The sequence below is a fragment of the Rhynchophorus ferrugineus genome, unplaced genomic scaffold (assembly GCF_030347505.1).
Source record: "Rhynchophorus ferrugineus isolate W39M unplaced genomic scaffold, kcgeb_rfMv2 rfM6, whole genome shotgun sequence".
NCBI lineage: Eukaryota > Metazoa > Arthropoda > Insecta > Coleoptera > Curculionidae > Rhynchophorus > Rhynchophorus ferrugineus.
Window position 1 is genome coordinate 2938249 of NW_027472585.1, and position 16744 is coordinate 2954992.

At 31.2% G+C, this 16744-nt stretch overlaps 1 protein-coding gene and 1 long non-coding RNA gene across 11 annotated transcripts in view; both read left to right on the top strand.

Annotated features, from left to right (window-relative positions):
- CaMKII (Calcium/calmodulin-dependent protein kinase II) overlaps nt 1-16744 on the top strand; it is a 224880-nt gene that overhangs the window by 198851 nt on the left and 9285 nt on the right. For 3 of the 10 annotated variants that reach the window (XM_076408263.1, XM_076408265.1, XM_076408273.1), the window contains 2 exons: nt 5750-5890; nt 9778-9828. The exons of 4 other annotated variants lie outside the window; for them this stretch is intronic. In XM_076408263.1, coding sequence (XP_076264378.1) covers nt 5750-5890; nt 9778-9828 — 192 coding nt within the window. The remainder of the gene's footprint in view (nt 1-5749; nt 5891-9777; nt 9829-16744) is intronic. 3 more of the 10 variants (XM_076408264.1, XM_076408266.1, XM_076408271.1) reach the window with 2 other exon arrangements.
- LOC143198795 (uncharacterized) lies at nt 3466-3802 on the top strand. The gene is made up of 2 exons (XR_013006292.1): nt 3466-3565; nt 3621-3802. It is a non-coding gene; the product is annotated as an uncharacterized LOC143198795 (long non-coding RNA).

Consider the following 16744-nt stretch of genomic DNA (forward strand, 5'->3'; position numbering starts at 1 on the left):
TTTTGTGACCAAGGCCTACCGTCATGCCAATATCGACACTGTTGATATGTTTATTTTGCTGGATTTTTTCAATAATGTGTCCGTTTTTTTTTTCAAATCAAAGCGTGGCTCATTATTTACGTCATAATTATCAGAATTAAAGTCATGGATGACCGCAGAAAATTTTAGTAAACCACAAAGAAGTCTTTCGGGGTAATTTCGCAATATTACTGCGAAATATACTGCAACATCATAGCACTTTTCACATTTAACGCGAAAATCATTTTACAACTACAATTTCAGTGTTTACATATCCAAGTAATGTTCAATCTTCTATAACATTATCTAATTTTCCCTATACATTCTAACATATACTTCTACAATATCTCACAGAATTATATTATTCTTTGTTTGGTTTTAATTTGATTCTTACCAGCAATGGAAGTTAAATTCCAATGTCAACAGAAACTATTATTCAGTTTTAAAATTAAAAACATTAGGTTATGATGTCTAAGTGCTGTTACCACTACAAGATACAGACCATCAATTCTTACAAATTTATTTGAAAGCAGTACCGATGTTGGAAATTGATAGACGTTGTGTTCACAATCTAACGGTGAAGTGAACTATTGTCCAAAAGCTACGTTCCTTCATTAGAACAATGATTTAATCAAAATCTTCGAAGTATCGCTGGATAAATAGAATATTATCATCAGACCGGACAAAACACCTGCCACGAGCACGTGAAAAAGCTGAAAATACTATCATTGTCGGAAAAAAACTGCAAGATAGACTTCAAAATTCAAAAATTAGGTCATGATGTGTAAATTATCGTTATAAACCTAAAATGTTCAGTTTCAATGTTTAATTTCAATTACAGCCGACTAATAACCGAATTGATAAATATTGCACAGAAATCAAACAATCGTCGACATTCTAAAAATCAATATTGCAGCTCGATTACTATATAATTAACTGGAATAAACAAGACAATATTAGTTTTAAAACACTTCCATTAATATTGATTCAGCGTAGAACCGTAAAATAAAACCGAATCGACCCAAACCGAACAATATTTTTGTAAAAACCGAATTTCTGTATTCGAATGATGCGAAATTGATATTATTTCCGTGAATAATTAAAACTGTTTGAATTGTATTTACCCCGAATTTACCCAGATTTCGTATCGGAACCGTGAATTAGTTTTTAGTGAGTTTTTCAAAAGTTTAATGGTTTGTTATGAAAAATTATATACACTACTACCCACTAGCTTTCATCGCCTTTCTAATACGATTTAAATTTCGTTTCTAAAAAGTATCATGTGGTGCTCTTCGATCATTTTATAGACTTTGATCTTCGTCAAAACAATAATCAGAAGGGGTCATTTCCTTGTCTTATTAAAAAAGGAGACGGAAAATAAACTTATTTGAGTTCATTTAATCAAATATGAGACTATTTTGTAGTGTGTTTTTTGAAAAACCATATACAATAGCGATAATGACGGATTATTTGCTGCTTTTATCTAATGCTTTGTCTTCACTTGCAACATTTGGTCCAACGAATATATAAATACACACGTGTGCAGCTAATTCACTTACTTCTACTAAATGTTCAAGTGTAGCTGTATCTGATACATAGCGTCCAATAAAATTATTATCAGCTCTATATACAATATATTCAGTGCTTTCATATATAAGGAAATATATATATATATATATATATATATATATATATATATATATATATATATATATATATATATATATATATATTTTCCCAGTGTGGTTCCTTTTTGTACATTTTCGCTTGTGGAAAGAATCTAGGAGGTCTATCTGAAGGGTCCAACACTAATAGGACATCATTGAGACTCTCCATTTTTCCAGGTATCTGGCCTCAATGTCTTTAACGTCCTGATGAAATAGGTTGCCTTGCTCTTTACTCTCATCTCCAAAATTTTACGAAATTTAATCGAGGTGAGAATGAAGAAAATGTACTTTTAGATTCTTTAGGAATTCTTTTGACATTTTTTTATAATTAGGGTCCTTATGATTGACCTAAAAAATTATGTATGACCTATTTAAAAACAATCCACCTTTCTTTTTGAAGATCCCATGATTGTGATTGTAGGTCAGTCGTCTAATGTCTGATCCAGCAGCAAGTGGGTAAAAGAACTCTACGTGGAGATACGAATTTTTCTTGGAAGACGTTCTTTTCACCGGTCGGCAGCCAACACTTTTTAGATCAGTGATTTGGTCGCTGTCTGCTATCCCATAGACACAAAAAACAAAGGAATGGTAAATACATCTTTTTGTCTCATCAGGGTCTTTAGGTTTTAATTTGCAAAACCTTCTTTTTGATGAATCTATGACAAAAATCATTGTTCTATCGTATTGGAGCTTAAATGCATCCATAAAACCTTCAATGTTGGTGCAATAAATTAATTCTGCAGAGCAAAGCAGGGAGTGAACTGTTTCTCACGATGTCTAAACCGAGAGAAAAACATTGACAGGAGTAAGTTACGACTTTTGAGACTTGATCCAACTAACTCAGCACTATCTTTAGGAAGATTCAAGTATTCGATCAAATAATTTATTTATACAGATTGGGGTATGAAATTGACTGATTCCATGTTGTATTATCCTTTTACATCACCTGAACCTGAAAGTGACAGTCATCATTATGGTTCTGGAATTTTTCCGTATTATTTTCGTTTTCAGAATACCAAAATACATGGAAATCAGTTCAAAATACTCAAGACAGGCTTTTTGTTGCAGACATCTGAAACTAAAGTGAAATCTTATTGTCTTATTTGAAATGATATAATAAATTTAATAAATATATTGCAAATATACTAGCAATATTCCATAAACCATATATATATATATATATATATATATATATATATATATATATATATATATATATATATATATATATATATATATTTATTTATATAAGGTTCACAGTTTTCCTTTAGTAACCGGTACTGTACACAATATCTTAAGCTAAATATACCGTGTAATTATAGTCAGCCAGTATTTTCATCAGGCACCAAGTCTTTTAGCGATTCCAGCAATGATAAATCGAATAACACGAATAGCATCGATTCCAATCAATCAACCTAATTCAGTTTCTCAAGTGAAACTATAATTAGAAATGGCGTTTGGCATTTTTCACATGATTATATCTCTATTTTAAAGTCCGTTGAATTTAAACTTATAAATAACAATATCAACGAGTACACTACGTCACCCCATTAGCTACCAGAATTATTCAATGGTAGCGAAAACTGTTTTTTTATTTATTTATTCAAAGGAACATAGACAATTTGGCAGGGTATTGTACCAAACTATATTTAAAATTTTCCATGTATCGCGTAAAAATAGATATTCGAGTAACTGTTATTATACTTTATTCTATAGATAATTACAGCTCAAGGCAATGCTAGACAGTTTTTATTTAGATATTTAAGGCGCACTAATCAATAATATATTAATAAACAGTTCAGTCGACTCAACACACAAAGATATTTGATTAATAAGTATTATGCATTTGTTTGGTACAACGATTTTTATTAAAATATAAGGTAACACGATATGAGAGTTATTGAAATGCCTGTTAACATTATTTTATTATTTTAGATTTTACATTAACCACAACAATGGCAATGGCTTCTCTTTTTAATTTCTCTAATTTGAAACTTGAAACAATCTTGGACAATTTTTTCTTACACATAAATCACAGCTAGATATTTTGTTTCATAGATGTCCTTTGAAATATGATAAATGTCAAACAACTTCTAAATTGTTTTATTGTCATAGTAGAGTTTTTTTTAGAATATACCTATGTGGAAGAATATAATATACCTATATAGTAGAATATACCTATATAGTACCTATGTGGTGGTATTCACTAAAATGCAGTACGTAGTAGTACTTCCCAAAGTTTCATCCCTGATCTTGATGAGATGTGGGAGAGAAAACAAGGTTGTAAATTAAATACAATTTATTTTCTCTCTTCCTTGAGTAAATTATACCCAAAGACGAGTTATTTAATAAAGAATACACATATATATATATATATATATATATATATATATATATATATATATATATATATATATATATATATATATATGAGAATATCTGGGTGGAAAACACCCTTCCAGCTAGGAACTTCTCACGCTGATAAAACATGTGCGTTTCGGAATCTTAAGGAATTCCCAAAAAATCACCGATTTCAGGTCTTCTTGATATTTATGGTTAGGCGCCATAAAGAGTCCTCTACCAGGTCTAACATCCGACACGTTTCGTCTAGCCTCGGTACCCGAACCCTCGTGATCCGAAACACTGGACAACGAACTGATGGGAATCATCATCGAACACGTCTATTCTGTTTACTTGGTATCTTTTTGCCTGTTTATATTTACCAGGCGTTCTATATACTGCGAACGTTATGTTTTTTATCAGGTCATAATTATTTTCCATCTCATATTCTGCTATTCTATCTCATATTCTTTTTCATTAATATATAGTCACTAATCATTGCTGTGTAATCTACTACTATGAAGTTTTGATACGTCAATATTAACATGAGAGTTGAGTATCTCTTTACATCTTTTCGCGATTCTTTTTATTTCTAAACTAATAGTCGATATCTGAAGATCTCAATGTAAATAGTCATTCCTATAGCTTCTGGATGCTTCTACAATATCTCCTCAGTTTTAGTTCTGAAAAATCAGATCTGAAACCTCCCCACGACTGGATTCCATAGGTCTATATTAGTTTTACAATGTGCTTATACAATAGCAACTTATTATGTACGGATGATTTTTTAATTTTCTTCTATATAGCCAATAAATTTTTTTATATATCAATTCAAGCTGTTTTCTTTTTAGTGTACTATGTTATATATTATGGCGACTAAAGGCAAAGGAAAAGGGCATAAATCATCACTAGTAAATTGTAATTGTAAAATCACAAAAAGACATTAAAACAATTGCCACTGGCACACATATAGTTCCTCCAATAAAACAACTAATGCACGTCATCAAAATTTATAATGCACCGTTGCCGCATCAAATTTAAATTTTCGTTTATTTTGTACTCTGATAATAAAATACTAATATAAAGCAATGAAAAAAAAAACGTTATAAAATATACTTTATTGTAACATTATAATACATATAATACATTTTCGGACGCATCATAATTCTGTCTCTTTTTAACTAGAGAAATCCTAACTAATAAAATGAGAAAGAAAAATGTTCTGAGTAAAAAAATGATTTTACATTTTTATAAACTGAATTTGGCAATATCTTCGAAGGTATTGATGACGTGCACTGGTTGTTTTATTGGAAGGGCTATAGTTGCGGACTATGAAATATATACATGTTTATAAAATATGATGGTATAAGATGAAATATAATCCAAAATAATAAGAAGCAACTGAGTGGTTTAAAGAGATAACATCTTTATCTAGAGAGTTAACATTAATTTTAAACCAAATGTTGTTTCTTGAAGAATTTTTCGTGTAATATAGTAATATAAACTTTTTAATTTTTCTGTCTATGTCAGCATTATTAACCTAAATGTTACTATCAATACCCTAATTTATTTTACACCCTTCTAAACTAATTACACCTGTAAAAAAACAAACGACAGTAAAAGGCAAAAGTCGTGCCAACTACTGTCGTACTGTTGCCTAAAAAAACTTAAAAGAGACTTCACTATCTTTATGTGCTTTTCTGTCTTTATCGCTTCTTCACCAGGCCCTGGTACCCCACCCCAATCACCGAAAGTGGTGCCCACGACATCTGGATCGCCTTCTAGTAGCGTGACAACGCCCACCAATGCGACCCCTAAGGGAAACACGCTCGTTCTCGGTCAGGCTCTCTTGCAAAACGTTCAAGGTTAGGATGTTGTCGTCAGAGATGTGCCGTTTTGTTTGTACAGTTTTGATTTGTTGATGTTTTGCTGTTACCACCACTAACCGATTACGTTGATTGTGTGCTGCGAGTTGTTTTGCCGCTTTCACTAAACGTTTTACCACGCTCTGATTGAATGTTATCAATGTATACCCTGGTAGATCCAAAAGTTGGATGGTTAAAAGGGCGGGCAACGTCTGAATCTGAAACTTTGAGGCAGTACCCATGTGGTATATAAATTATATAGTTTGCTCCATTTTATGAGGTAATAAAACTTATAATACCCAGCTGTCTATTGACTGCCACCTTGTTTTGACATTTCCCTTCAGTAGATGTTGACTTATCACCATGGATAGATTAAAGCTTCAACAACGTCTGAAAAGCGTCCACGAGTTTTTAAAAACAAGACTCTAGCGATAGGAACGCCCCAATTGCGCACAAAAAATTGATGTTGCGACGTTGCCAGTTCTTGTAAATTTTAAGTAAATTTAAAGAATCGAATTGAATCGAAGTTAAAGTTTTGCTAAAAGTTTATTGGTGCAACTATCTTCAATAACATGACAAACCTCTAATAGAAATATAATTTATAAACTTTTATGAGAATATCTAATTTTAAAATAATTTTTATAGGGAAAAAAGAAGAATAATTTATTTGTCAGTATATAAACATTACAGTAATAAACTAAAACTAACGTTTCTATTAATAAGAATGGCACTAGGATGCCATTGATTAAACAACAAATTGTATAACAATCATAATCTCACTATAGCAGCTCCCGCATTTTTTCTCATTCTTCAATCACTCTCATCTTACACAGTGTTTGAACTAAGAACCATAACGTTGATGCCAAATTGAAAAGACTCCATTGTTATAGCTATTCTTCCTTCTTATTTTGTTTAACTTTTAACTAATGGATGTTTCAAATCCTTTTGAATGTATCTGTATCAAATCTTATACTTAATTATGCTCAAAGTTATGTAGTGTATAATACAAAGCGACACTAAGGGTTTTTAGCTATAATAATAGACCAAATACCTCTCACTCGTTTACCATTCAGGTGACCCTTATATATTTTCGCAATAGCCAGAGCTACAACGCTATATATATATATATATATATATATAGCGTTGTATATATATAAGGAATATATATATATATATATATAAAAGGAACGCGTTTAAATAATTTCGGCTAATCGATGAAAATGCAATTGGTTTTCATAAAAATAACTATTTTTGACTAATAACTAATAACTAAACTCATTAAACAATTAAATTAATAACTCATCGAACCGTTTCGGGCACACTGTTATATTAAGTCTATAGAACAGATTAAAAGCCAAGTCCTCCAACAATCGAATCCAGTCATTCTTGCAAAGAATCGATATAATTAATTATATTTTCGTTGCATTTTATAAGGTCCAAAGCAACTCCATAAGTCTTATTTTTTCTATTACATTCTAAACTGTCTCTTCTTCGTATATAAGTTATAATTTCTGGAAGGATATTAACCAAAAAACTATTAATTTACTTGAAAATATTATTTTATTTATATATAACAGACGAAAGAACACGCGACTTGTTAAACGGTGATACAAAGCGACAGTGAGGGTTCTTATCGATTAGAGAACAGACCCCTCCGTCTCTCTCGTTCACCATTCAGATAGTTTTTATACAGATGGTCGTCAAGACCCTATTATATAACATATATATTTAACTAATTTCTCATTCTAACCATAACCTTATACGAATGTCCAGCTGGTTGTGGTTTGGCCACAAAACTTGTATCGAATTACTGAAATATCCAGAAATCAATATTCCATATATAAACCCATCAATTTATTATAGACAGTGACTGTATCCAAGCACAAACGAAATAAAATAAATCTCTCCCGAATAACATGGCTTCGTTTAATTACTCGTTATTATGGGTAGTAAACCAGGGCAACATTTTAAATATCGCACATTGTTAAAATGGATAAACAGGATGATTTTCAATCGAAACTATATATCCAAACGTACGTAAACACCTTGATGTTTGACTAATTAAGCAATTTGTTCGATCAAATCGGTTTCGGTAAACAATTTGGATTATGGGAAAATAGATTTGTATTTTTTTTACTCTGCTAATAAAATTTCGTCGTTTTATTGGTGCTTGACATGATTGAGTCATACAACCGCAATTTTTTACTAATAATTTTAAAAATTATTGACCACTTTTTGACTATTTATAATTTACGGTTATTTTTAATTACATTTTGTATAAATAACATGCCTTAGAACGGAGTTAAATCTATAGTCCTTTCAATAAAACAACCAAGCACGTCATCAAAATGTATAATGCAACGTTGCCGCACCAAATTTAAGTCTTCGTTTATTTTGGCTCTGACGATAAAATACTAATTTAAATAAAATAAGGAATCAAAAATTACATAATTAACTTTATAGTACATCTAACGCATATTTATTGAAGTACTCAAACTATACTTGTAGGTTAGAGTTGTTTTATTATATTTACATTAATATATGAGAATGGTGTCGACCAGTACCAAAACAAATCGAATTTTATAGACCGATTTCGTTAACATGTTCGGACGCATTCTGTCTCTTTTTAACTGGAGTAATGTTAATTAGTAATACAAGAAAGAAATATGCGCCAAGTTTAAAGGAGATTTTACATTTTTATAAAGTAAATTTGGCAATACGTTCGACGGTGTTCATGACATGCATTGGCTGATTTATTGGAAGGATTATACATCTTTTGTGTGTTCTCCTGTAGTCTACAGCCAACAGTAAAAGGACTCTGGTGTACGTGCGAATTGGTCAGAATTATTCATGCGCATTTATTCTAAACTAGCTTGACATATTTCATAGCTACGCCTTATGGTTAACGAGAGTTGAGGTTAGGAAGTCATTTTTAGGTTAATCTTATAAACTTTTGTTGAGGTAATATAATTAATTATTATATAATAGAGAAAATTAACAGCAGACAATGCAAAAATAAGTGTAAGTGGTATGAAATATCAGTAAAATGTTAGATTACTACGAAAGAAAGATATATTTATGTTAAGTAATATGAAAATAGAACTTGTTTCAAAATTACAGTAAAGGTAAGAATGAAAAAATGATCATATTTGTATCCGTGTTTTGTTTGTTTGTTATTATACTTATAAATTTCTGATCTAACGGATATTTCAAAATATTAATAAAAGCTAAATATTTAAAGAAATATCATAAGTTTTCATGTTAGAGTAGATATAAGATTTAGTTAAGAGAACATTATTTAATCATTTATTATTTTATAATTTCTTTCGGTTTATATAAATTCCTAGAGGAGATAAATAACGCAGAAATATTAAAATATTATATCATATAATAACTGTTATTACATTAAATGGAATAAAATAAAGAAAAGATAATCTAAGCAACGCACAATTAGACAAACAGAGACACAAACCATATAAATAAGATATTAAAAGAAAGTTTAGAATCGATACAGATATCTAACTTCTTTTGACGTATAAAAGGAGACAACTCTACCCAAAAAGATAGTAGGTTGTTCATCGGTGTACGTCCTTTATTTATTTTAATTGTATCAAACTAATTTAGAATAAATACACATGAGCAGTTCTGGCAAATCCACAAACACGTCAAGGTCATTTAACTGCCATCTGTAGTCTACTTACGTACTCCCTTTTTAGTTACCCTAAAACTCCTACTCAAAGTTGTACAATATTTTCATTATAATCACTTGAACACGTAAAAGATATATGGACCTATATCATAAGATTAATAACATCACGTTTTTAAGTATTTAAACCAACATCAGTCTCACTCTTAGCCTTCTAACCAATCGTTTTAATCAAATCCAGGTCCACTTACAAAACGGCCACGCATAGGATCAGAAGATTTAGTGACTGTGTGTAAGTGTGAGTGTGCGATACTTGTGAACGTAATTAACAGCCCTGTTGCCGTTTTTTCATTCCCTACTTCATCATCATAATTTCGCTTTTTTTCCCCAATGATCTAACTCAAAAATATCACTTGTTCTTGTTACATTACTAATGCGCTTGTAATATTAATGGTTGGATTATATTAAAAAAGAATGTTGCGAAAACCCTTACGTGACAGATGATTAATACAGAGTTTGGATATGTTTTCAGTGTGATTATTTCAGGTATATAATTTTTTTGTATAGGGAATACAGGTCGTAAAAGTACGACTCTTTTATAATAGCCGCATTTTATATTCAGAGGAGAGAGTCACACTGTCTGGCTTTGAAACACACCTAATTTACGAAAAGAGCAGCGTTATTAAAAATATTATCCAATGATATTTTGATAGGCAACGATTGATATTTGATAGATAATGTTGATCATATGTCTACTCATAAGGTACTCATAAGGAAATTTCGTAAATGCCACATGGGCATCACTCAGATTACTATCTTGTCTGGTCACCACAAAATCAATTTTCAAACTAAATAAAAATTAATCCAATATAAATTAGAAGAAACTTCTATCTACAAAAAATGCATGTATTACAGGTCACCAGAAAATATCAAGCAGTATTTCAATTAATAATAAGTGTTTACAAGGAAACTGGAAAAAGAAAAATACATACCTTAAGTTAAGTGCAGCGAATGCTAAGAGTTGTCAACAATATATCAAGAAACAAAACATGTATCTTTTCAAATATACCATACACATTATCGAATACAAATAATAATACATGTTCTACTAAGTAACAACATCATTTTTAACTTCAAACAACCTATAACATTATATTAGGTTTTATTTCATGGCTTGGTGTATCTAGCGCTTTTAAATTCGAAACCATCGGTATTTTCTCGAAGTTATTTGCAGCCACTCCCCGGAGTCCAATAAGTCCGTCGATGAAGATTACCCTCGAGAGGCCCATAAACAAGTATCGCGAAAACAGTACAAAGACACGTCCCCGCGGGCGTCTTTATTAGGAAGACAATTTAACATACCACAATACCCGTGCTACCATTTAAAATTCCAATGTCCGTGGAAGCATTCACCGAAAACGATTTTACAGAAAAATAACTTTTTCTAAATTTAGACATTCGATTAAATGAAATTAAATTACGAGATTTTTTTTATATTTCTCCTTTTAACTAATTGGGGTTTGTCTCCACTGAACTTACTGACCTGTAGGGGGACCATCCTAGACAATATCCAGCCTGCGATGGTAAATCCCTGTTAAAATCATTTAGATAGATCCTAAAACAGCTGCCTTAAAAAAAATTATTTCTTCCATTCAATCAGTTACAACCATTCAGTTTAAGTCCAGTTATAATCAAAAACACCTTTTGTGTCACTATGTGGTGTAGGTGCTAGTAGATTTAACTTAACTTATTTAAATTCTTCCTTCTGTCTCTCTTTCATCGCTTTGTTTATTATATTCCGTCAATTTAACTAATTTGTTTCTATTCTTCGTGATCAGTAGTTTATTTTTGATGTTGTCCATTTCAGTTTGACAGATCCCATTTGCCAATGTTGTTATTTCCGCTTCCCCAAATTTGAATGACCTAATATTAGTAATATGCCGTCATTCGCTGCATTCATTATCGTTTTTTTTTCACCACTTCTTTCCTTCCCCTAATTTATAGCATATAATCCTCATTATTTTCACCTCGCCACAGAACCAACATGCTCAACCAAATTAATAACGCCATATTAATTACTCAACATTCATTACTGTCCCGTCGTTCTCTATTCTTCTTTTTTAATTACCCCTAAATCATTTTGCAGCACAGTTACAGTAACGTAAATAATGATGGTGCCACACCTGACTCCGAAATCGATAAAATAATTATTTTTATTTACCACCGCCGCCGACAAAAGTGGCACGAAACGGCCCTACATCCTGACCGTTTATTAGGGATTTTTAGCACCTTGTTCGAGACAATTGATAAAAATCATTTGGTCGATTTTTTACCGTTTCTTTTGTTGTAAGCCGTTGAAAATCGATAAAGAATTACCGACACACCTAGCATTTAGAATTCAAGAATACATTCTACAGAATATAGCGATAATATATTATCACTGCGATATTAGTTTTGGAAAACGATACGGTTTTCTTCGCCATTATAAACAGACAACTGAGGGTGTAGAGATGACTTATAGTGCAATAGTGTCTTGAAACTGGACATATAAATTAGACTGTTGACTAATGATTATTATATCACTATTTCCAAAAACTACAAGGAAACGAGCAAGATATAATATGTTTGGCTGATAATTCACAGACGTACTATAATAAAATTAATAACATTCCAATTTAATTTAGTTATACTTCACGTTTTTATTGCTGGTATTTTATGGAGAATTAAATGTAACTGAAGATATTGCTTATTTTTAGAAAACAATTAATCACAATACAATTATCGTTATAAATCGTTAAAAGGAATTGAAGTTGAAAAACTTAACTCTGAATACAGTAAAGTTTGTATCATTAGATACTCCAAATACATACAAATATTGTCTACAACAGTGTCACTGCGAATTCCTCACATATTCGTATTAAATGTGTATATTTGCACGTGTTGTTATTTTTTTATAATTACTAGAAAAGGTGACACCAATATTGATCTATAAAGATTTAACATACCATGCCAAACAGTGTTAGATAAGTAGTTTTATATTCTCTGTCATTATTGGACGTTTGAAAATTTCGCTATCCTGATAATTTTGTATATATTATAATTTGTATTTTGGGTACGTTTTCAAATGATATATATTCATAAACTCAATCAGCAGCGCTATAATTTGTTCATTTCCTCTATTCACATTGCATTTATATTAATTTTTATGAGCCACATCAAATTTTCACACCCGTTATATCACATATAAACATAACCATAAAATTGGCAAATTATAAACAACTGGATGCAGATTATCGGATTGAGTATGCGCATAACGCAAAAACGCAAAAATATTGTCTCAATTTTATTTTAATTATTAACATAATATTTCATGAAAGAAAATTAACATTGAAATAAAATGTTCCGACAAAACGTTCACCTACCAAGCGCCGCCTTTTATTCCGAACACATAACGAGATAATATCCTGGTTTTATTATAGAGAACCCTACATTATATACGTATGAATTGTTGGAATAAATTTGAAATAATTGTTACTGTTTTATGCATGCCTTATTTTACTGCATGTTAGGCTGGGAACATTTCCACCGAGACATCGAGAAATGGGTGGAGAATACGTTGAAACGAAACATTTTCCTACCCGACAGAGCCATTACAGGTTTGTAGTCGCTTTCAGAGTAGATATTGTTGTAAAAATAGATATTCGCACACACTCTTGACGTTTTCGTTATTGATGTGTACGTGATTTATCACCCAGATCAAAGGATATGTTTTATTTTAAATCTTAGGCATTCTTTCTTAACTAAATTATTCGGATAAAATAGTCTTGATTGATATTTCTAAATGATTTGGTACTAATAACTTCGTACCATATTTAACAGATTACACCGTGTGACAATTTTTTTTCTATAAGATTAAATAATTTGACTATTTTGCCAAATTGTACCTGCTAAATACAAAAACTTTAACGGATATTTTGTAACACGTACCATTCGACTGACAACAGTCGAAACAGTCGATAGTTAAAAAACCAGCGATAGTCAAATGCACGGTTTGACTGTTTTTTTTTAAATTCGTGATGTTAGACGAAGGTGTACGAACCCTTTCCTGTATAAATTGTGAGAGAGGAAAGGATGGAGATAGTTGCTTGGAGCAGTTAATTTTATTTGTGCTTATACTGAATACTATTAACATGCAATGAATAATTTCATTTTAAAGGAGTGAGAATTTCTTTTATCTTTGAATGTTTTGTAGTCAGCAGCAGATGCAGTAACATGCTCACATTTTAGCCTTCCGTCTTCCTTGATAACGCTCTTCTATCTGTTTTATTTCCTGGTGAAAGCGTTCACCTTGTTCGTCACTCACCGTTCCAAGAGATTAGGGGGGGGGGGAATAGTAGTGATAATTAATTACTTTTTTTAGAGATAACCAAGCCGCTAATTCTTTCGCTGTATGATTTGAATTGAATTCAATGTTTTTTATAAGTTTTCTTATTTGTGGGCCAACAAAAATGCCTTCTTCTAATTTATCACTTAATTTAGAGAAAACAGTTTTCAAATACAAAAATCCTTTACCATTTTTATCCATGGCCTTGACAACATTTTTCATTTAACTAAGTTTTATATGTAAGTGTGGAAAAATCACGCTTTCTTGTGGAATAAGAGGTTCATATTTAACGATTTACCACAAAGTCAGTCTTCTTTTTGACCAATCTTTAACTTTATAGTGGCTTTTGGTATCTCCTTTGTCCCATAAACAGAGAAAACAACAATATTTCGTGAATCCTCCCTTTAGTCCCAGCGATATATCAACAGCTTTTAATTTTTTTTTATTAATCTCTTTGAACGTCAACAGTCTACCCTTGGGAAATAAGTATTATTGTTTGGTTTCCGTTATATAATATAACCATCCTAACATGTAGAAGATCACTTCAGTAAGTGATCTGCTGTACAACTTATAATCTAAATCTTATTCTAGATACTATTCTAACTTATTTTAAAATCTAACCTAGCTTATTCTAAAAACTATTCTATCTTATTTTAGAGATTATTAAATCTCACTCTGTGTATCTATTAATCAGTTCGTATGGTAGTTTGCGTTTGAGCCTAGACACTTCACTGTCATCGCCCACATTGAACTGTTTGGCCGAGTTCATTAGGATGCACTAATAGTCTTTCAGAGTACTTCGCACTATTACTTCTAATCACACTCGTTATGGGTTCTGTGTGAATATCGCGTGGAATCAGTTTGTTGGACGCGTAATATGGGACATCGACGATGACTCGCAACACTTTATTCTGGAACCTTTGGAGGATATCTATGTTAGATTTGCTAGTGGTACCCCACAGTTCAATACCGTAGGTCCAGATAGGCCTAAGTATTGCCTTGTACAGCAAAACCTTGTTATCTAATGATAATTTAGATTTACGCCCTATCAGCCAATACAATTGGTTTAGTTTTAGCCCAAGCTGTTTGCCTTTTGTCACTATATGTTTTTTTCCATGTCAGACCTCGATCAAAATGCATTCGCAGATATTTAACGTTGTCTACTTGCGGATGTTCATGTTTATTCAATTTTACTGAGGGACATGTTATTCTGCAAAGGGTGAATATCATATGGGTATATTTTGTCTCATTTGCTTTGATACGCCATGTTTTCAACCACAATTCGACTTTGTTCAGATGCATTTGGAGGTTTTTTGTGGCTGATATTGGATCTCATATGGATCCTCGTGTGATAATAAAACCGCTGTACCGTCAGAATATGTTGCAACAGTAGTAATAGCTTTTAAATGAGCACAAACTTTGGAGTTGTATTCTTTGTATTTAATTAATTCTAAAATTAGTTTTATGTTTTCATGCGTTTCTTTTATAATCACTGAATATGTAATAAGTATGGAACGATATCGGACGCCATTGTCGAGTAATACAGCTTTTAATCGTTAATAACTTTCGCACTATTCATATCAACTGACAAAACACGTAATGTTATTTATGTTAGAAAAATTATGTCACACAGTGTAATTAACGTGCAAAATTACGATTAATTTTAAACAGTTTTTTTTTCTCTCTGGAGAAATTTTCTTATTAGCCATTGAAGATTGACTTATCAGAATAATCGCAATAAATCGTCGTTGTATAAAAAAGGACCGTTGGGGTCGCATAAACGTAAAAACTGATGAGATCAACTTCTAACGGAAAGAGGGCACTGAAATTCCGAAAAGGAAAGTGGAATGGATTTCGATGTGATGTCCCAGATTCCAGATAAAGATAATGAGGAAACGTTCATGAAAAACCGATGGTATATTTAAAGCTGTCTTGGATTGTCCCAATTTGTTTGATTATAAATTATATGTTATCAAGAATGTATCGACTGCAATATCACAATTTTTTCCTCATTATCTGTGTCACTGTATGTGTATACATTATTTTCAAAATTATTATTAACTTATTTTAATGATTTTTGATTATAGTCCTTCCAATAAAACAGCCAATACACGTCATCAAAACTTATAATGCCTGGTTGTCGCACCAAATTTAAGTTTTCATTTGTTTTGACTTTGTCAACGAAATACTAATATAAATAAAATAACTAAACAAATGTAACATTATAAGATATAATTTATTTTAACATTATAGTACATTTTAATGCACATTTATTTAAGTACAGTTAATAAATCATCCACAATAGTTTGTAGAGTTGTTTTATTATATTTACATTGACGTATGGCAACATCGTCGACCAGTACCAACACAATTCGACAATTTTATAAACCAATTTGGTTACATGTTCGGACGCATCATACTTCATTTTGTCTCTTTTTAACTAGAGTAATGCTAATTACTAAAACGAGAAAGAAAAGTACTGCGAGATTAAAAGGGATTTTACGTTTTTATAACTGGATTTGACAATACTCTTTCCTTTTACTACTACCATACTATTTCCTTTTTTCCAAATGATAGACAAATGCAACCTCAAATGACAAATTTGGATTATTTAGTACGACAGCAAGATTTATGACGTCAGCACATCGCAATGTTGCCACATCAATTTATAGCTTTGGTTTACAACGTTTGCCGATTTATAACTTTTAATTATTATCACTAATATTTTAAAGAATTTCGCAGACATTTGGCAACATGGTCCATTACTACAAACCCAAATCGAATTTCGTTTCGAACCCAAATTTTACATTTTTACAAACTGTAA